A 23,539-nucleotide genomic window follows, 5' to 3' on the forward strand; every position below is an offset into this window, starting at 1 on the left:
AGCCAGTACGCTAACTGCTGGTCCCTGGCAATTAAAAAGGAAAAAACATAAAAAAGGAAAGTTAAACAGTTAGGAGAAACTACAATTAACATGTTTGTTTAAACCCAGACAGAGTAGCATGCGTTGGTTCATACTACATACTACAGCCAAGACCACCCAAGAGGCCTGGATCAATTTCCAGCCCACACCAAAAGCAAGGTTTGATGGCACATGTCTGTAGTCTTAGAGGCTAGCAGCTGAGGCAGAAGGATCAAAATACAGCAATATCTTCATCTTAAAAAAAAAAAAAAGAAAAAGGACCAGCCTCATCATGTGGCAGTTAAGTGCTGTGTAGAATGAGCCAGATCCCACATGGCTGATTGCAGTTGGCCCCGGCAGCTTGGAAAACACACTGGACACATGTGCATACATGCTCAGAATCCCAGTCAGATGGAGAAATGGTGTAGAGACCGTGGCATGACCACACCTGACTGGCAGCGTTTTCTCTCTCTTTTTCTTCTTCTCTCTCTGGCAAGCACACATGCCCTCTAGGAATTAAAATAATTTAAAAATGTATCTCTCACAACTTGGTCCAGTCATGGTGGCACAGGTAGTATAGCACTGATGCATGATACTAGAGCCATTTGGAAGGCCCTGGGTTCTAATCCTAGGTAAACCTCAACACGCTACGTGTGTCCATGGGTGCACCCATGATCCCGGCTGGCTGGCCAGGGGGTTGGGAGAACTATATAGTATTGAGACCCGGTCAAGGTACCTGTATTCATGTTTCTCTTTCTCTCTTCTCTCTGCACGCAGGCACACACACACACGATAAGTAAGTGAACTTTAAAATGTATGTATGTGTTTATATAGGGGAGTGGAAGTGGAGCAATGTCACTTTCAAGGGAAAAGTAGAGAGATGATTTAAATGTATTAGATGTTTCTTCTAATACAGAAGAAGTAAAAGTTATTGTTCATTTTGACTTTGATAGGGAAATGCATGGTAAAGTATGTGTTTTAAAAATACCAATAGTCAGAATACCCAAAAAAAGTATACATATGGTTCAAATACCTTCAGATTATAAAATCAAATATGTTATTATTATCATAGTTCATACAGCAAAAGACTGAAACACTGGGTACAGCATAGTAGCATAAAAATCAAGAGGATAAAAATAAGACCATACGCCCAATTTGACAAGAAATATTAATCTTTCAAACTGTCTTCTTAGAGGAGGCATTTTATGCATAGAAGTTAGCTACAAGCTTAATCTAAAAGATACACCTAAAATTCAAAGATGCAAAGATGAAAACTATGGAGATACATAGTTATTTTACAAAAAGCACAAGCAAAAGAAAACAAAGGTGATTATATTAATTTCTAATTTTTTATAAAGAATTATTTAATTTTATTTATTATTATTATTATTATTTTTAAATTTGCTATAGAGCATGTGTGCTTACTAGAGAGGGGCAGAGAGAGACAGAATGAGAATGCAAACTGCCAGGTGTGGGACTCAAACACACAGTAGGACATGTGGGAGTCTAGCACCTTAACCACCATGCCACCTGCTGGCCCCTATATTAATATCAGATTAAAAAAAGAATTCAAGGGAACCAGGAGTTAGCGTAATGGCTATGTCACTGGACTCCCATGTAGTCAACCGCGGTTCGCATCCCGGACCTAGCGGCTTAAAACTCACGCCAGGTACGTGTGCGTGTGTGCCCAAGATCCCGAGAGGAGAATGGAGGAGAAGGGATTGCGGCGTGACCATCCCCCCGGGGGGTGATTTCTCGCTTTCTGTCTCTAATGTCTCTCTGTCTGGCGAGCGCGCGTGCCCTATAGCGAAAATCTCTCCAAAAAAATAAAAGAATTCAAAGCAAAGAAATACTAACCAGTAAAAGAATATCCTTTTATATAAATTCTATAATCTATAGTGAACATGATACTTATTAATCTATATATACAATAACAACATTAAAATAAATCACGAGAAATATGATTACACTAGGTGGTATATATCACTATTACATTATAACATATCAAAAATTTATATGTATTATATATGTACACACACATATATACAGAAATTTTGTTCCCTAAAATAAATTCTTTTTGTTTTAAGCATTCATGGATGATTTGCTGAAATTAATTATAAACTAATCCACCAAAAAATCTCAATAAATTCCAAAAAGTAGAAATAATTCAGTCCACATTTCTTGATCACAGTGCCTAATTGAAAACAGAAGCTTAATCAAAGAAACTTCAACCACTTGGAACCAAAAATGCTCTTCTAAATAATTACTGGGTCAAAGACAAAAGCAAATATAGACTAGTTTGTCTAGAAAATGAAAACAATATTTATCAAAATTTATAAGCTAAATATTATTTAGAGTAATTCGATAGCTCTATTATTTTACTTTTAAAGGAAATCAAATTATTCAAGGGAAAATTTTCAAAAGATACCTGAATCTCATACTCAAGTTTTCAAATGACAATTTAGAAAATATAATGAGACAATATAGTCAGAAAGGATATAATTTACAACAAAAATTAGAAAGACATCTGGGGTAGGGCCCACTCATGGCACAGCAGTGACTGCTCAATGATGTAGGTCCCACATCAGAGAGGCCTCCTTGAACACTCTGGGTACATATGCATGCCCATGATCTGAGCTGGCTGAGGCTGGCGGAAGACAGTTGTCGAGAAGACCCTGATAGGGTACCTCTTTCTGTCTCTCTCCCTCTCTCATGGAAGAAATAAATAAATAAACTTAAACAAATAAGGGACCAGCAGATTGCATAGTGAGTAAGGCACTGGACTCCCACATAGCCAATCACAGTTTGAATACCAGACCTGGAAGCTTGAAACTCACGCTGGGCAAGTGTGTATGCATGCTTGAGTTCCCAAAAGGAGAATGGAGGAGAAGGGACTGTGCTATAGCCATCCCCTCTTGGGGGTGATTTCTCACTTTTCTCTGTATCTCCAGTGATGAAATGCACCCTATAGCAAAAATCTCAAAAATAATAAATAAACATAATAAAATAAAAAATTAATCAATTAATGATAAAGATACCTAAACTTAGTTTTACAGGAATGATCTATATTAATAAAATTTTATTGCAGGGTTAAAGAAAATTGAAAAACTTTTCTAAGTATAACATGTTCTTGATAGGGAAACTAAACATCATAAAAATATAAATTAATTTCTACTTTATTTTATCTTTAATTATTGGTATACTGATAAATATGTGATAACTGGCTCTCTCAAAAAAGGTATGCAGGGGTTGGCAGTTCACATGGTAGTTAAGGCACTGGATTCCCACATGGTCAACCACAGTTCAAGTCCTAGACCTGGTGGTTTGCTTTCTCATTTACTCTCTCACTCCTTCTCTCTGTATCTCTTTCTGGCAAAATTAAAAAATAATAAAATAAATAAATAAACCTTTAAAAAAGGTATGCATGTTAGAATATGTAAATGCTCCATAAAATTCTATATTTTACTATTTTACATTTACCATTTTACATATATAGAGGACATGTAACATATAACATACAAATAATAACATACACAATACTCTTTAATGTAAATTGGATATAGCCAATTGATACTCATATGTTTTTATTTCTTTGCTAATGGAACTGTTATAAATGTAGCCAGTCAATCATAGTTGCAAATGAAAATGAATATAATTCCAATATGAATATTTTAATTTGCATTAATGAGTGAAACAAAGGTGGGATAACAAATATATATATGTGCAGACTTCACACATCCATTGATGATATGGGTAACTACTTTACTGAATTAGGTAATAGTTTCTAATTATCAGAACCAGCAGGTGGCATGGTGGTAAAGGGATTGGACTCTCACGTGGCTGACCATGGTTCAAGTGGTCAGACCTAGCAGACCTGCCAGACCTGGCAGCATGCTTTCTCACTTTCCCTCTCTCTCTCTGACTCTCTCTGGTGAGTGCAGGTAACCTATAGAAAATTTAAATAATAATAATAAATAAAGTTAAATAAAAATTTTTTAAAAATTGTTTCCAAGTATTGGAAGTTTATTTCCTCAATTGTTATGCTATTTACAATGTTGTAACCACAAACAAGATATACTTTTAAATTTAATCTACTTTCTTCATTGTTTTCTCCATCATGCTCTCAGGCTAAACAATCAACAAAATAATAAATCAAGCCCTGATGACAATGTTTGCCATTTTCCACTGCGTAAAATAGTTCCTCATTGGCCAATTCCAAGCTACCAATAGAGGTCACTGAACATAGGATTGATAAGAAATGTGCAGTAGCTCATAGTTCTGTGTTTTCGCCACAGATACTCAATGGGCCCAATGTCAAGAGCACAAATAAAGTAACATATAGAAATATATGTAATAACTAATAAGTTTTAAGTATTTATTACCTATATGAGAATTTTAGATATACAAGGAAGAATCACTTGATAAAAGTTTTAGGTAATAAATGATGCTGGAATAACTGGCTAGCTGTTTAAAAATATTTACAGCATAACGCTATTCTTAGCTTGTGAACCATAGAAAAACAGGCCTTTGGCTCCATGGGTTATAGTTTGCTGACCCTTGGTTTAGATCATTGCTTCACTCATCTACCAAAATAAATTTTAGATTGATCATACATTTCAATTTAAAAAAATACAAGGAAAAAAGAAATAAACATCAATATATATTAAATGACTGGAAAGAAGAAGACACTTTATGTTTAAAAATATCAGTTGAGATTTTAAAGGGAAGGTTTGATAGATGTAACTAAAATGTGGAAGCTCAATTAGTAGAGAAACAAAATATGCCATTTTTTTTTTTAGGCTTACACATTTGCAGAAAATGGTCAGAATCAGAAGATAAAGAAAATTACAATACCACCCAGAATTTTCTTAAGCTTTCTCAAGCTTCATAAGCTTTTCCAAATGCCTCACTGTTATGTTTCAGAAGGTCTCAGAAAGTTATATCTCAAAAACATTTCATTCTTTCATAATTGTTTGAAACTGTTGACCCAAAGTCAAATTTGAGTCTTCGTCAAACTGATTACATATTCTTTCTGGTTCATCTTTCTATAGTGAAAATAAAGAATAATTGACATAAATTTGTGATACATTTGAAAATTCTGTCAACTCTCATGTTGTTCTATCCCTTCACCTTCAAAGAAGATCTGGCTGAAGAGAAGCAATATTCATGTTCAAGGTTGTTGACACGCAATAAATAGTCAAAGAAAAAAAAAAAAAAACCAGTGTTGAGTTCCCCAGAGGTGGTGCAGGCCTCAACAGTTAGCAACAGGGAATCAGGGAGGGCAGTGCCCAAAGTCTATGGAGGCAGGATGCTGATATTCTATCCTAGAGCAGTCCCAGGCTCTAGACTAGAAATTAGTGGTCTGGTCTCAGTGCCCAGTGGGGGCAGGGATGCTAAAAGATAGGCAAGGTCTAATTCCAGCTACTGGGCATGTTACTGAAGCCTGGGCCCACATAATGGGAAGAGTCATAGAATAGGGACTTGAAAACAGCAGTTCCTTTATCAGAATAAGGGTACCACACGGTGGGGTATTGGTAAAGGAGCGCTGCCTTCAGGGAGTACCAGAGCCAAGCAGAGCATTATTCTCTTCAGTGTAATACAAAAAAAAAAAAAAAAACAAAAAAAAACACACAAGCGTTACCTCGGCAGGAGTCGCATAGTTCTGTTGGTGATAGTTGTGTTAGACAAATTGAGATATAGGACCCCAGGGCAGCCCTCAGAAATGTGTCGCATTGATTCATCCTGCATTTAAAAAAAAGGGGGGGGGACTCTTATCAAACTCTCACAAGTTTGCAATTTCCCATATCTTTCTCTCTCATCTCTTTTTCTGCCCCAGAAAGAATATATACTGGGGTTGGTCTCTTCATACTCTTTGATATTAGTTATAAATCAAATTAAATAGGTGACAGGTTTGCTTGAAGCTTCCTTACTTCCTTTCTCTTTCTTTGACAATAAATCCCATCCTATCATAGTGACATTTTATTAAAATGTTAACCCTTTACAAGATAAACACTGTGACAAAATTTGAGCTCAAGTGTTGTCAAATACTCCTGACTATTAAGACACAGGGAAATGAGGGACCAGCAGTTGGCATAAGGGCTATGTCGCTGGACTCCCATGTAGTCAACCATGGTTCGAGTCCCAGACTCGGTGGCTTAAACTCACACTGGGCACGTGTGCGTGTGTGCCCAAGATCTCAAGAGGAGCATGGAGGAGAAGGGATTGTGGCATGGCCATCCCCCCTGGGGGATGATTTCTTGCTTTCTGTCCCTCTCTGTCTTTCTGCTGAGCACACGCTCCCTATAGCAAAAACCTCTCAAAAAAATAAAATACAAAAGGGAACCAGCAGTTAGCGTAATGGCTATGTCGCTGGACTCCCACGTAGTCGACCGCGGTTCACGTCCCGGACCCAGTGGCTTAAAACTCACGCTGGGTGCATATGCGTGCGTGCCCAAGATCCCAAGAGGAGAATGGAGGAGAAGGGATTGGGGTGTGACCATCTCCCCTGGAGGGTGATTTCTCGCCTTCTGTCTCTATGTCTCTCTCTGTCTGTCTGGCGAGCGCACGTGCCCTATAGCAAAAAACCTCTCCCAAAAAAAAAAAAAAAAAAGTAGGAAAATGATTAAAAACTGATCCATTTTAAAATTTACTAAAATAATTATGAAAGACAGAAATAATAAATGTTCTCAACAACTGGACTTTATTTTTCTGTCTGGAGAACCTTGGATATTCAAACAAATTCAGACCATTCCCATTTTCAGTAATTAAAAGAACTCAAGATTTGATCCCCGTGTTTGAGCAAATCCATGCCAAAACTGTTTATGTGCCTACATTGCAGAATGGTTTCTTAATTTATCCACAGTGTACTCAAAGTTTTCTGAATGTAATATATTCATTAAACAAGTGCAGAAATCAAAGCTCTTTCAATGAATGTTACTCAACTCTTTAAATGTAAGTCTGCCTCCCAGGGTCTTTCTTAAAGGGAAAAACAATAGTAAAACTTGGCTGGATGAAATTATCAGCCCTGTATATTATTAGACTCCAAAATTGGACAAGACTTTGATGTTCACAAACTCAGTGCAGATGGCATTGTTTTGACTTTCCTATTAGGAAGTCAGATTTAAGGAATTCGATCTTTTACTCAAGTATGGAACTGAAGCTTCCTGAAGACAAGAACTGAAAATTGATTTATTTAAAAATTCCCCCTGTATTTTTAACAGAGCGTACACTAAAATATCCACAAAAAGAATGCATCCTTTTGACAATAACCTCATTATATCCACAGACAAAAATCTGGAGAATATGATAGATTTTAAGTTTCTCTTAATAAAGGAGCCTTTACTAGGAGAGAAAGTTAGAATATAACCAAAGAAAGTAGAATACTTTTTTTTTTCTGTGATGTAACCTTTGCCTGTGTATCTATGTTTCCATTTCTTGTGAGTCACCCTGGGAGTACTCTTGACCATAACAAAATAGCTCATAAATGTTGAAGTACTGAGACCATGGATATAGCTCAGGGGAGGAAGAAGTTAATTCTCCATAAAGTGAATGGAACTTTATAAGATTGAGGGGATGGGAGAAAATGAAGAATGACTGTTAACGGGTGTGGGTTTTTTCAGGAATGATGAAAATGTTCAAAAATTATGGGCCGGCAAGTGGTGTGGTGGTTAAGGACTCTGGACTCCCACTGGTCAGCCATGGTTTGAGTCCCAGGCCTGGCAACTTGCTTTCTCATTTTCTCTCTCTCTCCTCTAGTGAAATTAAAATGAGTAAATAAATAAATAAAATAACTATATAAAAAAGGAAAATGTTTGAGAATTGTTTGTGATAATGATTGCACAGCTCTGTTAATAAATCAAAACCCATTAAATTATGTATGTTAATTGGATAAATTAAACTCAATATAAATGTTTATATCACTGTATCTCATATTATATATCATATGTCTTGTATATTATATATTATATCATATTTTGTCTCATATATTTATTATGTCTTATTTATAGCTGTCTTTAAAAGGCCAGTGGAAAAGTAAATGAAAAGACCCAATGGAGTTGAAGAGTATTTTTTAAAAAAGGTTGGGATGAAAAGTGGTGAGAAGGGAAGGGTGGTTATGCAGGAAGATAGAAAAACAAGTTCAAGGACATGATGAAATAGTGATGCCATGTTTAGGGAACTTAAAGTGGTTCAGTAGTGAACTAGAGTAGAAATTTTTAAAGAAAAATCTATAAATATGAGTCTGAGAGGTAGCAGGGAGAGTCAGTTCATGAAATCTTTTCACCTGTGCCAAGGTTTAGTCTTTGGCCTGGAGCTGGTGATTAATGAGGGGCATTGCACAAGGCAGCTTCTCATTTGATTCCCATTTATGTCCTCAGATACTTATTGCTTGAAATGAGTCTCCGACTATCCTCTATAAACCTATCTCCATTCCCTGCCCCTGTTTTCCTTCCCCCACACCCTTAGCCACTTTTCTGGAAAGATAAATTTATAGCTAATGCCTCACTTTCTCACTTCTTGTCTCACTTCTCAATTCACTACAATGAGATTTCTGTTCCAATATTCCACTGGAACTCTTCTAGCAAAAGTTATCAGTCACTTTCTAACTGTCAAATATAGGAGACACTGTTCAGTCCTTTTCTGACCAGGTCACCTCTCTCAGAAACTCTTGCATTTTGTGATACTCCCTTTTAAACCTGCTTCTCTTACTACTCCATCTTAATAGCTTCTAAAAAATCAACATTCCCCAAGGCTAACTCCTAAATCCTCTTCTCTTTTGGTACCTTCTCTCTGGGTTGACCTCTTGCAATGTTGATTATTACATGTAGATGTCAATCCATCTACATGTCTTGATGAAGTCTTGAGTGCTAGCCAATGTTGTCTACCTACCTACTCGGCATCTCCACTGCATTTATGGACCATTCCTGAATATTTACCTTATGCCAAAGTCTTTGTTGTGTGCTATGAATACCACAAAGACACAGCTCCTGCTCTTTGGGTCTTTTAGACTAATTAAAGGGACAGAAACCCTATGGTTAGGGCAACTTAATACAGGAGTCCAGAGGAGCAGCAGTGAACGCAGCCCTGGGAGCCAGTGATGCCTTAGTAATGGAAGTGATGTGTAAAATAAATCTTAAAGCTTGACAAAAAAGGAAAACTCTACTTGGGTACAAGGAGAAAGAGCAAGCAGAGGACACAATAGGAATAAAGGCAAAACTGCAAGGAGTAATCTAGTGAATACAACAAAGAAAGCTCAGCTGCGTGTAGTTGCTGAAATTCATGTGTACACAGGAATTGGGGCAAGATGAAACTGGAAGGGGAGGCAGGGGCAAGACCACAGAGGGTCTCCAGGCACGGTAATACTAAAGAGCTTTGACCTTGTCCAGCGGGATAGATGACAGGAGTGCGTGCATTGATGGAAGATGAGATCTAGTGAATACAACAAAGAAAGCTCAGCTGCGTGTAGTTGCTGAAATTCATGTGTACACAGGAATTGGGGCAAGATGAAACTGGAAGGGGAGGCAGGGGCAAGACCACAGAGGGTCTCCAGGCACGGTAATACTAAGAGCTTTGACCTTGTCCAGCAGGATAGATGACAGGAGTGCGTGCACTGATGGAAGATGAGAACAAAGTGGTCAGATCTGCCTTTTAGAAAGAGTACTATATGCTCTCTGGAAGGCAGAATGGGGGCAGAGGAAGACACTGGAGACAGGGACCAGGAAGAGGAAGGAGGCAGCTAGGGATAAATGTCCATTTCCATTTCTTTGGCATGGCTGTTAATAGCCATAAAGACTACTAAAATGAGCTCATCATCTCTGCTGGGGCCCAATTTTTTCTGCCTCATACACTTACACAATCAAATATATACAGAGTTCATTTTTTGTGTAATCATTGAATAGTTTCCACTTGCCAGAGGCTCCAACATTGGGCATATATATCTATAAAATTAATAGACGTGTACAGATGGGATTAAAGCTTCTTGCCAAAGTTTAACGTAGTTTCCTTTTTTCCACATTTAATCTTAAATGAGCACAAAGGCATGCATTCTGTATATTAGAGCTCTAGCGTAACAAGTCTGAATCTATATAAACAACAGTAAAATAAACTGCTTAAACTCACCGTGAATGTTGGGCAGTCAGAGACATTCAGCTCTTGCAAGTTTTTACAGTGGCCTAAATCAAATGAGTTACACATTACCAAAAACATATTACAAATGTTTAGTTTTTCCATCCTACATTCAGTGCATGTATTCATTAGAAAACAAACAAAACCTTGGCAAATAACTCATTCTAAATACATGGCTTCTTTTCTCAAAAAAAAAAAAACCCAACATTTGTTTTGGTTTCAAAATTAAAATCTATATACACAGTTATTATTGTTTGAGGATTACAGGAAGGGGAAAAGAGAAAAATACTACTTTGGGAAAAATAGTATATACTTAGAACTTTTAGCTTGGAAGTACTTGAAGAAAACCAAACTGCTTTTTCTGTGGCATGCCTTTTTGTTCATTTCTTTTGGTTTTCTTTTAACATTTACTGTAAAAATTTTTAAACATACATACTAGTTGAAAGAATCATACAATCAATATCTATATATCCACACCTAGATTGTGTGTGTGTGTGTGTGTGTGTGTTGCCAGAGGACATGTACATTTGCCAGAGAGAGACAGAGAGACAGAGAGAGAGCACACCCAATGGGGCATGGTCATACTGCAATACCTTGTCCTCCATTCTCCATCTCGTCAGGCTTTTGGGAATACACGCACATGTTCACGGAATGTTTTTCAAGCCACTGGGACCAGGATCAAAACAGTGGTCAGTCATGTGGGATCCAGTTCCCTTAACCACTAGGCTATGGGGCCCACCTTAAAATTTATATTTATTGTTATTTGCTTTATCACATATCCACCCATCCACCCATCTACATATCCCTCAATGGATTTTTTTTTTTCTTAATGCATTTAAAGGTTACAGAATACTGGAACCAGCAGATGGCATAATGGTTAGGTTGCTGGCTCCCATGTAGTCTACTGCAGTTTGAGTCTCGGACCTGGAGGCTTAAAACTCACTCCGGGAGTGTGTGCATACATGCCCAAGATCCCAAGAGGAAAATGGAAGAGAAGGGGCTGCAGTGTGGCCATCCTCCCGTGGGGGATGATTTCTCACTTTCTATCTGTCTCTGCCTCTCTGGCAAGTACACATGCCCTATAGCAAAATCTCTCAAAAAAAAAAAGTTTTAGAATACTTCCCAGCAATACTTTAACATGCATATCATAAATAATTCATGTATAATTATAAACAAAACATGTGTTATAATTGTTTAGATTAGATTTGCATACAATTTGCGATGAACTACAGATAGAGAAGTAGAGGGTCAGAAAGGCTAAGTGCACGATTAGCTCTGGGACCAGAAGCCACTGCACAGTTTATGGTCTCTCAGGGAAGATGAGACATGTTTACAAATATCTAGATGGCAAAGTGTTACACACCAGTACCCTGAGTCTGGACAGACAGCAAGTAACACTTCAACTCTGAGACACAAGAGAAACAGTGAGTGCAGAATGCACAAACCAGTGCACTGGAGGAATGTTTGAGGCAAAGAAGGGGGAAGACATTCTACAATAGTTGGAAGAGACTGCAAGAAGTAGGAAAACTCCAGGCAAGGAGATGAGCCTGGCATTCAATTAATAGAAAACGTTTGTCACTCATAACCCCATAGCCCCATGCTAATACAACAGACATATTATTAGTTATTAATCCATTATAAATATTTCTTCTATTGACAAAAGCGGACTGTACCCTACATGATAAATACAAACCATACATATTTTCACAATTAAAAAAAAAAAAAAAGTGGGACCCGCAGGGAGACCAGCAGTTAGCATAATGACTATGTCACTGGACTCCCACGTAGTCCACCACAGTTCCAGTCCTGGACCACACATGACCTATAGCAAACACTTCTCTCTCAAAAAAAAAAGAAAACAATTCTTAAAAATGTACAGATCTTTGAAGTCATCAGTAATACTTGCTAAGGAAAAACAGGTTCTCAAAACAATGTAAGTAATTATGCTTATGGGATAAATATCCTTACAGAATGAAAAAGGTACTTGAGGGTAATTCATAAATTCAACAAACATTTATCAACAGATTGCAACAGTGAACAAGAGACAAAAGCACCTGCCCTAAAGGAGTTTGCTTTCTATTAGGTTGTTGGAAAAGTCACGAGATATTTTTCTATGTAAAAATGTGTCATGATTTTTCTGACTCCCAATATAAGGGGGAGTCTGACAGTAAACAAATAGATCAAATACTACTACTTCCACATAAATGAAGCTAATCTACTTTGGCAGATGGCGATAAGTGCTACAGAGAAAAATAAAACAAGAAATGGGATTGAGACTACCCAGCAAGTGGGAGGAACTGTGATTATAAATGGGACTGATAAGAGAAAGCTTTGCTGAGAAGGTGACATGTGAGCCAAGTGTGCAGGCGATGGGGACAGCACCATTACTGTGAACATTTCTGGAGCCCACACTCAATCTGTCTGGAGATAGGGAGATAGCAAAGGAAAGATAAAAGTGAGCTCAGGCTGACAGCAATTCTAACTCTACTCTTGTTTGCGCATCTCAAGTCTGTAAAGAGAGAATTCCTTTAATTTACTAAATCCAAGGTGATGATGAACTGTAGGCTTCCAATTTACTCATGCTGAGTGCTCCATTTGTGGAGTACTTCCCCTGGGCTGGGCATTGGGAATCGTCTTCTTTGCACCGGCCTATTTCATCTTCCTGACAATACTAGGCAGTATCGTTGATCCTATTTAACACATGCTGAAGAGCAGGTTAACATACTAAGCCTGGGTTCATACAGTTAAGCAGGTAGGAGAGCTTTGGTTCAAGCTTAGGGCACTAAATCAGGCAAGTAAGAGGTTGAGGAGCTCTCTACACCCTTATTAATTCAAAGGCCTTTGCTTAAGAGAGAGAGAGAGAGAGAGAGAGAGAGAGAGAGAAAGCTGTTAGTGTCTGTCAATAACACAGTGCTTGCAATAGTCCTTAATTTTTTTTTTTTTCTCTTCCAACCTAGGGACTCCACGTGCTGGGTCGCATTGTTCCTGAGCTGTATTAGTTAAGACTACCCAAACTTGGATTTCAAAGGAATACTTTCATTGCTCCATCTGTCACACCAAGTAATTGGGACCAGCTGGATGTCAGGATGCGCGTAGTTACTATTGTAATCCTGCTCTGCTTTTGCAGGGCCGCTGAACTGCACAGAGCTAGCCCAGGCGGTGTGAGGAGCCGAGCAAATCATGGCCGGGCAGTTGGGGGCCGGAGAGGCCCCAACCCAGTCAAACGCTACGCACCAGGCCTCTCCTGTGAAGTGTACACATATCTTCATGAGAAATACTTAGACTGTCAAGAAAGAAAATTGGTTTATGTGTTGCCTGGCTGGCCTGAGGATTTGCTGCACATGCTGTTAGCAAGAAACAAGATCCGTGTACTGAAGAACAGTATGTTTTCTAAATTTAAAAAACTGAAGAGCCTGGATCTGCAACAGAACGAGATCACCAAAATTGAGAGTGAGGCGTTCTTTGGTTTAAACAAACTTACCACCCTCTTACTGCAGCACAACCAGATCAAAGTCTTGACGGAGGAGGTGTTCATTTATACGCCTCTCCTGAGCTACCTGCGTCTTTACGACAACCCCTGGCGCTGTACTTGTGAGATAGAAACGCTTATTTCCATGTTGCAGATCCCAAGGAATCGGAACCTGGGGAACTACGCCAAGTGTGAAAGCCCTCAAGAACTGAAAAATAAGAAATTGCGGCAGATAAAATCTGAACAGTTATGTAATGAAGAAGAAAAGGAACAACTGGACCCGAAACCCCAAGTGTCAGGGAGACCACCAGTCATCAAGCCCGAGGTGGATTCGACTCTTTGTCACAATTACGTGTTTCCCATACAAACACTGGACTGCAAAAGGAAAGGTTTGTGTGTTCTTACTTTTTCACTTGTATGGCCTGTTAAAAATGCTCTTTGAATCTTATACCCCTGCCTGCATGACCACATGCCTTGGGATTTCTGCTGTGGCTTCCACCAGAAATCTTTCCCCAGCAACAGTGGAATTTACAAAATTGTCTGATCAAGGTAGTTGGGGACTAGGAGACATCAGAGGAGAGAAGGTAGTATCCACAGGAAGGGCAGCCATTGATTTGTTCATGGCAAGCTGTGGTGGAAGGAATCTCTTTCATCTTTATTTATAATTTTTTTTAATAGAGATTTAGGTTGTGTGCTATAGGTTGTGTGCACTCATTGGAGACACAGACAGAGATAGAGAAACAAAGTGAGAAATCATTCCTCCACCCCCGGGGAAGACGGGACGGTTGTGCTGCAATCCCTTCTCCTCCATTCTCCTCTCAGAATTTTGGGCACACATGAATATGCACCTGGAGTGAGTTCAAAGCCACCAGATCCAGGACTTGAACTGTGGTTGACTATATGGGAGTCCAGTGACGTAACCATTAAGCCATCTGCTGGTCCTGTCCCTTTCATCTTAAATCCAATTTAATGTATATAAATAAAGCAATGGATGTGAAAACAAGTACAAATGTCATCTGTGTAATCTGAGGTATAGTCTTACAATTAAAGTCAAAATAAGATGGCATCTGTGGGAAGATAATAACCTCAAGGAAAAAACATATGCAGGACAGAACTAGCAAGAACACTCTGTGATGGAGGCCACACCAGCTGTAGTGATGGAGCTTCTGTGTTTCTTGTCATTTAGTACCAAGGTTTAACTGAACACTTGCTAACAATGTGTATCTTAATTATTCCTAGATTATTAAAAATAAAACATAAAAATATTGAAAGAATTAAATGTATAAGAACAAGTCCAAGAACTACAAGGCTAAGGATATCTTTCTAGAATATTACCTAGTTCCTGAAAATTATTACTGGGTTTTACATCCTACATAATCTTGTGCTAGAACTGTGCAGGATTTGCACATACAAGATAAAGTCGTGAACTAAGAAAACAGATGGGAGATTTTAGTAATGCTCTCAACATGTTAGTGAAAACGAGATTTTCAAAATGTGGTCTGGGAACTGCTAAGCTACTCTATGATAACAAGCCATATGACAAAATCTGTATGATTTATTCTTGGTATGACTTAAAAATTAATTTATAATATGAAAGCCAGATGTCATTGGATTAGGATCATATAGAGCATAATATCACCTTCCACTTATTTGAGGAGATTTTACTTTGTATTATTTCTCTAAGGGCAAGAGAAAGGGATGGTTCAGAGGACCTAGTGGTTCTGGCTCCTCCCAAAAAAACAGTAGGCAGGATTTGGGCATCTGAGCCAGGGATAAATTTGTTCATTTGTCAGCAAAGCTATGCTCAAGCCTTGTCTCTCTTTTTCTGACTCTGAAGGTGGTACCTGGTTAGATCACACCACAGCCAAGTAGCACAGAGATTTGCTTACTGAGACACCCTACACAAAAGGAGCTTCAAAAAGTTCATGGAAAATGCATATTCTGCATGGATTTCAAAAATCTTGCACCAAAATAAACTTATACTTTAATTCCAGTTTTCTGTGAACTTTTTAAAGGCCTCTCATATATAATTCCACAGCTGAGCAGTTACAGTATCATTACCTGGGACATGCCATTCTGGACTCCTCTGAATCTGAGAAAAAGTGTTCATTGATTGAGACCCTACTATACTCCAGGTGTCCTACATACATCATGCCTACAACTTCCAGGATGGTAATACCATCCTCTTTAACAGGTGAGGAAAATGAGGGTTAAGAGGTTCAATCATTTAGCCAAGGTCTCACTGATAAGCAGCAAGGCCTAAGAACTGAATTTGGTCTACCTGAGCCTGACTCTGAGCTTTGTGGTTCACCCTGCCATCTTCTAAAATTTATCTGATCATGTTCACACAAGCAGCTGTTCGACAATGCAAGCTATAGAGAACCAGTCAGTGACTGTAACTGTCCTGTAGCTAGATTGGTTGCTCTTTCCCCGGTATTATCAAGGCAAGGGTAATACTTCGTGCTTCATGATAAAGAGCATGTTCTACTAGGATTCATTTGTGATGCTTAGATGAAATTTTTGGATCATATATATTTAAAATGAACACAAAGTTATTATCCTAGATTGAGGTTAGAATACTTGATACTGCTGATGTTCTACCCTCAAGCAAATGTAAATTTGCACTTGCTGCATCAGATGTCAAAGAGAAAAGTAGTTGAATTAAGCTCATTAGTTGTCTTGAGAAAAATACTATTTATTCAAAATATAAAGTGTAAATGTACAGCTAGACTACATGGTGCTCTAAAAAGAGATAACATACTAAGAAATATCTTTCTCTTTTGCTGCTTTTATACTCATGGGCTATACCCCCACTCCACCAGCGAGCCTATTTCTGCTTTTGCCGTTTTTCCCCGATATGATTCTCTTTTTTTATTGACAGACATCAATTTATATAAAACTATATTTTTATTGCTTTCTTTCCTTAACTTATTGTTGTTTAAATACAACCTTCCAAAAATGCTCCTTAAATTCATCCCCCAGCTTTAAAAATATACATATGATTTATTGGAATTTGATATAAAGTTTCATAACATACACACTTAATATATACAACATTGGGTTATACAATTAAAAAATCCTCGAGTTTCTCCTCATGTTCACGACTACATAATTAGGTGTATACTTTTAGATTATAAGATATTAAATAATTTTTCCTTTAATATCATCGATATAAATGACTTTCACCATGTTTTTTATCAATCTATTGATTAATCTGATTATTTATTTATTTATTTATTTTGTCATATTGTTGATTCCCATAAGTTTAAAGGCCATTTCTTGTCTGTTATACTCCTTTTGGTATTATCTGGCACGGGGCCATATACTTACGATTTATGATAATAACTGAGCTGCCTTTTTGAAAGAGGATGGCCTCTTTCAACACAGTCATTTAAGCAACCTTTAAGAACAGAAATACATGGGCCAACAGGTGGCATGGAGGTTAAGGCACTATATCCCACAAGGTTAGCTGTGCAGTTTGAGTCCCAGACCTAGAGGCTCGAAAATCACACTGTCATGTGTGCATGCACGCCCAAAATCCCAAGAGGAGACTGGAGAAGAAGGGACTGCAGCATGGCCATCCCCCTGGAGGCCTCCAAGCACACACACCCTATAACAAAAACAAACAAACTCATTATTTTTAAAGAGAAAAAAAATACATAGAATTTAAAAATTAAGGCTAGAATTCAAGTATGACAACCTGGATTTAACCCACTCTAATTTTCCATGTTCCATTCTATAAATGGGTAACAAATGTCAAATAGTAAGATGAAATGTTCAACGATCATCTTTAGCTCCCTGCAAGAATGTAGTAATGCTTCTGATTATTGTGCTGTACCTGTTAGACACTCTATGGAATCTAAAGAATTCTACAACGTTCCATCAAGACTGGAAAAAATGGTAATGATAAAAGATATTATCTAAGTGCTCTGTGGTCCCGAGACATGGTAGTTTACATGTAGTGTCATTTACTCTGCTCTACCTTAAAAGAACTATTATTATGATCTTTATCTTATAAATGAAGAAACTGAGGCTTAGAAAAATTTAAGTTTTCCTTCAAAGGTCACACAGGCAGTCAGTAATTTAGTCTTTTTGTTTGTTTGTTTGTTTTTTACTTTTATCTTCATTTATTTTATGCTAACTTTATTCCCATGCCATAAGTTTTTGTTTCTTCAGTTTCTTCTGGGATATCTTTTTCTTCTGTGCAACTTCCTCTTCTGGTTTAGGAACAATCTGCTCCTTTTCAGTGAGGATCATCTCGCTGTGGCAGGGGGAGCTCATGTATGGGTTAATTCGTCCATGAGCTCTGTATGTATGGTGGTGCATCTTTGGTGCCTTGTTCACCTGAATGTGCTCAATGACCAGATAATCCACGTCTAACCCCTTAAGTTCAGCATTACTCTGCATTTTTAAGCATGTGCAGCAAAAATTCAGCACTCTTTTTGGGCCACCGACCTTGTGTCTAGCCCCACTGTTTAGCCTGGGCACATCTACCAGCTCTACCACTGTAACGATGGAATGGTACACACTGCTTCTGTAAAGTGACATCTTTCAGATACTTGGTGGCTTTTCAGATATGCATACCCTTGATGGCATGGGCAGTTTCACGTGTGTTCTTAAAGTGAACACGAAGATTTGAACCTCTTGACTTGCATGACTTTGTGGGGCTCTCTGGGTCAAGTGAACAGCGAACCATTTTCAAAGATCACCTCAGGCTGCTAACGAGAAGAGCAGTAATTCAGTTATTTTTATTTTTTATTTTTTTGGAGAGGTTTTTGCCATAGGGTGCGTGCGCTCGCCAGACAGCCAGACAGAGAGACAGAAAGCGAGAAATCACCCCCCAGGGGGGATGGCCATGCCTCAATCCCTTCTCTTCCATTCTCCTCTTGGAATCTTGGGCATGCACGCACATGCACCCGGTGTGAGTTTTAAGCCACCGGGTCTGGGACTTGAACCGCAGTCAACTACATGGGAGTCCAGTGACATAGCCATTATGCTAACTGCTGGTCCCACAGTAATTCAGTTTTAAAACCACTGATCATCATGTAATGTCGTCTCTTCCATCAAAATTCTGGGTACATCTATTAACAAAAAAAAACCCCAGAATGTGTAATGCCTTCTGTGTGCTTGCTCTGAGTACTGAATCCTCCTCTGAGGCTCTGGACAAATGTTCCAGATATGCAGTCACACATAGGGAACCCACATACAGATTCCCGTCACTTGGGAGCGGGGCCTTTCCCAGCGGACTTGGAATGAGTCAAATGCTGTGCACAGGATACCTGATGTGTGCCAATTCAACCACACAGACCTCAAAGATCACTATATTTGCCTTAAAAATCTGACACCAAGAAAAAGAAATAATGGCTTTATTCACAGAGAGGCAGGCATATTGCCAACAAAACTTAGTCTTTCAAAGGAAATAAATGTGGGATTAGTTGAAAGGCATGTTGATGCCATATTGAGGTAAATGGATTTGCCAAGAATACATGAAAGTAAGAGTTTTTAAACTGCATTTAGCTTCACATTTACCAAAAAAATGCTACCCTTTTAAAGAGCCATTTTACTTCTAAGATCAAGATGGAGGGAATCATGCAGGTAAAAATTGCCCCCAGCTGCCTCTGAAGTTAAGGATTCAATTTTATTCCTGGCTTGAACAATAGTTAAGAATTTTGCCTTTTCAATAAACAGCACCATTTATGTCTCTACCTTCTGCTACCAACACTTTAGAGTAGTTCTGAGGTTGCTCACAACCAAGATATCCTATAAAATGGGAAAATTACATAGAGAAAACTTTTCAATTACCATCTCAAAATCAGCAAGGTTTGGTCATGGGAAGTGCAAGACTTATGAGCGATGGTAATCAAGTAAATATTGTATTTGTTAATGCATTTATAAAGAATTTTGGGTAGCAGTAAATATGAATACCATGTGGTGCCTAGTCTAAAAAGGTGAGCACTGATCAAATTCGACTTCTGACCTGGAGAACTGTGTATTTATATATTCTTTATCAAAGGCAAACATATTTTACATCAGTATTTGCAATTCTCATTCAAGTTCTAAGGTAAAAGAACTAAAAGATTGTTTTTACTCATAAATAAAACAAATAAGATTTTTCTATGTGTTTCTAAGTCATACTAGAAAAAAACTTTGGTTTGTATTTCCTGGTATTACTCGTGGATGCTATTTTTATTCAGGACTGCTGCTGACAACCATGAAGTTGGTTCCATAGTTCATATTCTTTTTCCACCATCCACAGATCCACCACATTTCTTAAGCTGGGTTTAGGGTGTTCTCAGAAACATATTTTTCTACCCATTTATTTGTGGTTAACCCACTTTAGCTTGTCTTACGCTGGTTGCTCCCGTGTCCACCATCAAGTCCAGCCCAGCAGATGTGGGTTCAGCAAACAAGTCCCGATAAACAGGCTGCTTCCTAGAATCTTAGATGTGTTGTTCTGCGACAAAGATGACCTACACCCCTTAAAAGCTTTATAGGGTAGCAATGACTCTTTTATTCCCAATGGGAGGGTTGTACTATTTAGAGGAAATGATCCAGAAAAATGACATGGTCTGACTTACATACTAAGAGAACCACATGGACTTAGGATGCTACTGGAATAATCCAGACAAGAGGTGATAATGGCTTGGGCCAATGTAGTAAAAAGAAGAGAGGAGAGGGGTATCTGAGGATATTTTGAAATAAAAATCTATTATTCCTTTTAAAGCCTTCTGAGAAGATACCACAGCCATTCTCAATAATTATTCCAAACTCTGAATGTCAAGAAATTACTTCTTCTATCTGTAATCAGACTTTAGTTGTCTGTGGTTTTCAAAAACTGCTAGGATATCCAATTCTTTGTTTACATATAGTGTCCAAGAGAATACAGCCCTCTAGTTAGGACCTTGCTGTTCCTAAAGGGGGTATTATATCATTTTTATAACATTAGAAGTTAAAATCCTAAAATATTTCTCCTTTGAATATATTAGAATATGACTCAAGTCAAACAGAATAATGTCTCATCAGAAGACAGAAATCATCCCAAAGTTTCAAAGCACTTGTATTATAAGAGGCCTCTATATCTGAATCATTACACTCAGCAAACATTTAATGAGCTCTTATTTATCAAGTCTTATTGTCTGCTGCTATGTAATAAACTACCCCAGAACTTAGCAGCTTAAAACACCACATGTTTATTATCTCGGTTTCTGTGGGTCAGGAAACCACACATGGCTTAACTGGGTACTCTACTTCCGGATTTCTCGCAAGGCTACATCCAAGGTATTGACTACAGCTCAGGGCTGTGACCCCACCTGAAGGCTCAGCTGGGAAAGGATCCTCTACCTGGTTTATATTGTGGCAGGCTTCATCTGCTTCGGACTGTTGGCTGGAGGCCTCAGTTCTTGCTGGTGGTTGGCCAAAGGCCACCCTTAACTCCCTGCCACATGAGACTTTCTAACCATAGCAGCTTGCTTCATCAAAGCCAGTAAGAGATTTGAAAGTGGAAGTTACAATCTCTTGTGAACTAATCATAGATGCAACATATCATCACATTTACTGCATTCTGTTGGTTGGAAGCAAGTCACTGGATTTAGCCCATGTTCAGACAGAGAGGTCCATATAAGGACATGAATATTAGTAGGGGGCATTGTTGGGTTCCATTTTAGAAGCTGTCTACCACAGATGATTTGTTTATCTACTCTACATGAGGCATGCTCTAAACCTCCCTTGTGAAACTATCATAGGGCAGGGGGGGCAAAAATGTGAAAATTACCAGTAAAATATATATTCTGTCTGATGGTGATAACTTCTATGGAGAAAAAGAAAGCAGGAGATATATTAGTAATTACTATTATTATTATTGTTGTTACCCACTTGACAACAGGGAGGTATTATTCTCAATACAGGTCTGGGAAGGTCTCAGGCTACTCTATGCTAGTTGCTCACATGCTCTCACTTAGACCCATGTCCCAAGCTTGAGGATTCTAGGCAGGAGGACAGCATGAATAAAGCAGAGGGTAACATGGATGGATAAGCAGCAGAGTAGGAGGTCAGAAGCACAGAATATGGGGCTAGTGTGTTTTTGTGAAGATTTCAGCTGTGTGACTATGGGAAAGTTATCTAGTCTCTCTGTACCTCAGTTTCCTCATCTATAAAATGAGGATTATAATGGGACTTAACTCACAGAGTTCTTGTCATTTAATATTCCCTAGTGTACTTAGACCAGTTCCTGCACATAGATATTGAGATCCTATCAAGAAGGGGAAACAAATTTAACAGCATTAAGAACACTACAGAAAGAAATCCCAACACTATTTTATTACAGAACATGGATTCTGATCCATTAAACAGAAAGGAAAATGTAAGCCTGTGTCCTTAGGATTGTAAATATACCATGGACTAATAAATGCCAGAGGGTTTTCGTTTTTTGGTTTACTACGTGGAAGGATTACCAGCAATTCAATTATTCTGTACCCAAAGGGTGTTGTGGATAAATGGATACAACCTTATTTTGACTCACCCGTTTGTTTTGTTTGTTTGTTTGTTTGTTTTTTTGAGGAGTTTTTCCTATAGGGCACATATGCTCACCAGAAAGACAGAGAGACAGAAAGTGAGAAATCACCCCTCAGGGAAGATGGCCATGCCACAATCCTTTCTCCTCCATTCTCCTCTCGGGATCTTGGGCACGCACGCACACGCACCTGGCAAGAGTTTAAGCCACTGGGTCCAAGACTTGAACCACAGTCAGCTACGTGGGAGTCCAGTGACATAGCCATTATGCCAACTGCTGGTACCAACTCACCCCAGTTCTAAAAATTTCTACTTCTTCAGAAAACCTCTGGGCCATGCTATTCCCTATTTCTTTTTTCTTTCTTTTTTATTTTTAAAGAGATTTTTGCTTTAGGACATGTGCACTCACCAGAGAGACAGAGAGACAGAAAAGGAGAAACCACTTCCTAGGCGGGATGGCCATGCCAGAATCTCTTCTTCATTCTCCTGTTGGGATTTTGGGCACATACACACACATGCCTGGCGTGAGTTTAAAGCCACCAGGTCAGGGACTCAAACTACAGTCAACTACATGGGGGTCCAGCAAAGTAACCTTTACACTATCTGCTGGTCCCTGGGTTATGGTATTTCCAGGCTGTCAATTAATCTGGGAATTTTATTGTTGCTTCTGATTTTCTTTCAGGGTTTGTTTCTCTTCACAGGCTTCACTTACTCCATTTAAAATGGAATGAAATCTCTTTAGAATATTACTTTAAAATATAGACACAGTTCACATTTAAAAAATGATTACAAAACAGAAACAGAAATAGTAAAAGATAAAGTAAGTGGACCTGGATTTCCTGTTATCCAGACTCCTCTTTCAGGAACTTCCCCTATGTTATTAGAAACAGTCATAATGTTCTCATCCTTATGACTGCTTCTGAGGAGTCCAGTTCCTGCTGTACCACAGAGTCAGGGAATAGTGGATAAGAAACTAAATCACAAGGATGTAGGAAGAAGAGGGTAGTGGGGAAGCAGGGGCAACAAGGTAGAATGTTACCTTACAAGGAAAGGAGAAATAAGGTAACAGCCTGAGGTCGTCAAGATCAAAGCTTTTTGTTGTTTTAAGAATTATTTTATTTATTTATCATTTTTCACATGAATTTTGCCAGAGGAAGAGAGAGAGACATAGAGAGAGAAAGCAAGCCGCCAGATCTGGGCCTCGAACTATGGTCAACCATGTAGGAATTCCAGCATCTTAACCACCATGCCACCTGCTAGCCCTACTTTTTGTTGTTGGTTTTGGGTTTTTTTTGGAGAGGTTTTTGCCATAGGGTGCGTGCGCTCGCCAGACAGACAGAGAAAGACAGAGAGACAGAAAGCGAGAAATCACCCTCCAGGGGGGATGGCCACGCCACAATCCCTTCTCCTCCATTCTCCTCT

At 38.6% G+C, this 23,539-nt stretch overlaps 2 protein-coding genes across 2 annotated transcripts in view; one reads left to right on the forward strand and one right to left on the reverse strand.

Annotated features, from left to right (window-relative positions):
* The window catches only part of FBXL13 (F-box and leucine rich repeat protein 13), a 274,784-nt gene that overhangs the window by 104,510 nt on the left and 146,735 nt on the right, over positions 1-23,539 (reverse strand). The window contains exons 10-11 of the mRNA XM_006140783.3: positions 10,135-10,187; positions 5,660-5,760 (exon numbers count right to left, since the gene is read on the reverse strand). Coding sequence (XP_006140845.2) covers positions 5,660-5,760; positions 10,135-10,187 — 154 coding nt within the window. The remainder of the gene's footprint in view (positions 1-5,659; positions 5,761-10,134; positions 10,188-23,539) is intronic.
* Positions 1-23,539, forward strand: part of LRRC17 (leucine rich repeat containing 17) — a 39,153-nt gene that overhangs the window by 9,200 nt on the left and 6,414 nt on the right. The window contains exon 2 of the mRNA XM_006140782.3: positions 13,098-13,998. Coding sequence (XP_006140844.1) covers positions 13,227-13,998 — 772 coding nt within the window. The 5' untranslated portion in view covers positions 13,098-13,226. The remainder of the gene's footprint in view (positions 1-13,097; positions 13,999-23,539) is intronic.

The sequence above is a fragment of the Tupaia chinensis genome, unplaced genomic scaffold, assembly GCF_000334495.1.
Source record: "Tupaia chinensis unplaced genomic scaffold, TupChi_1.0 Scaffold000044_1, whole genome shotgun sequence".
Lineage (NCBI taxonomy): Eukaryota > Metazoa > Chordata > Mammalia > Scandentia > Tupaiidae > Tupaia > Tupaia belangeri.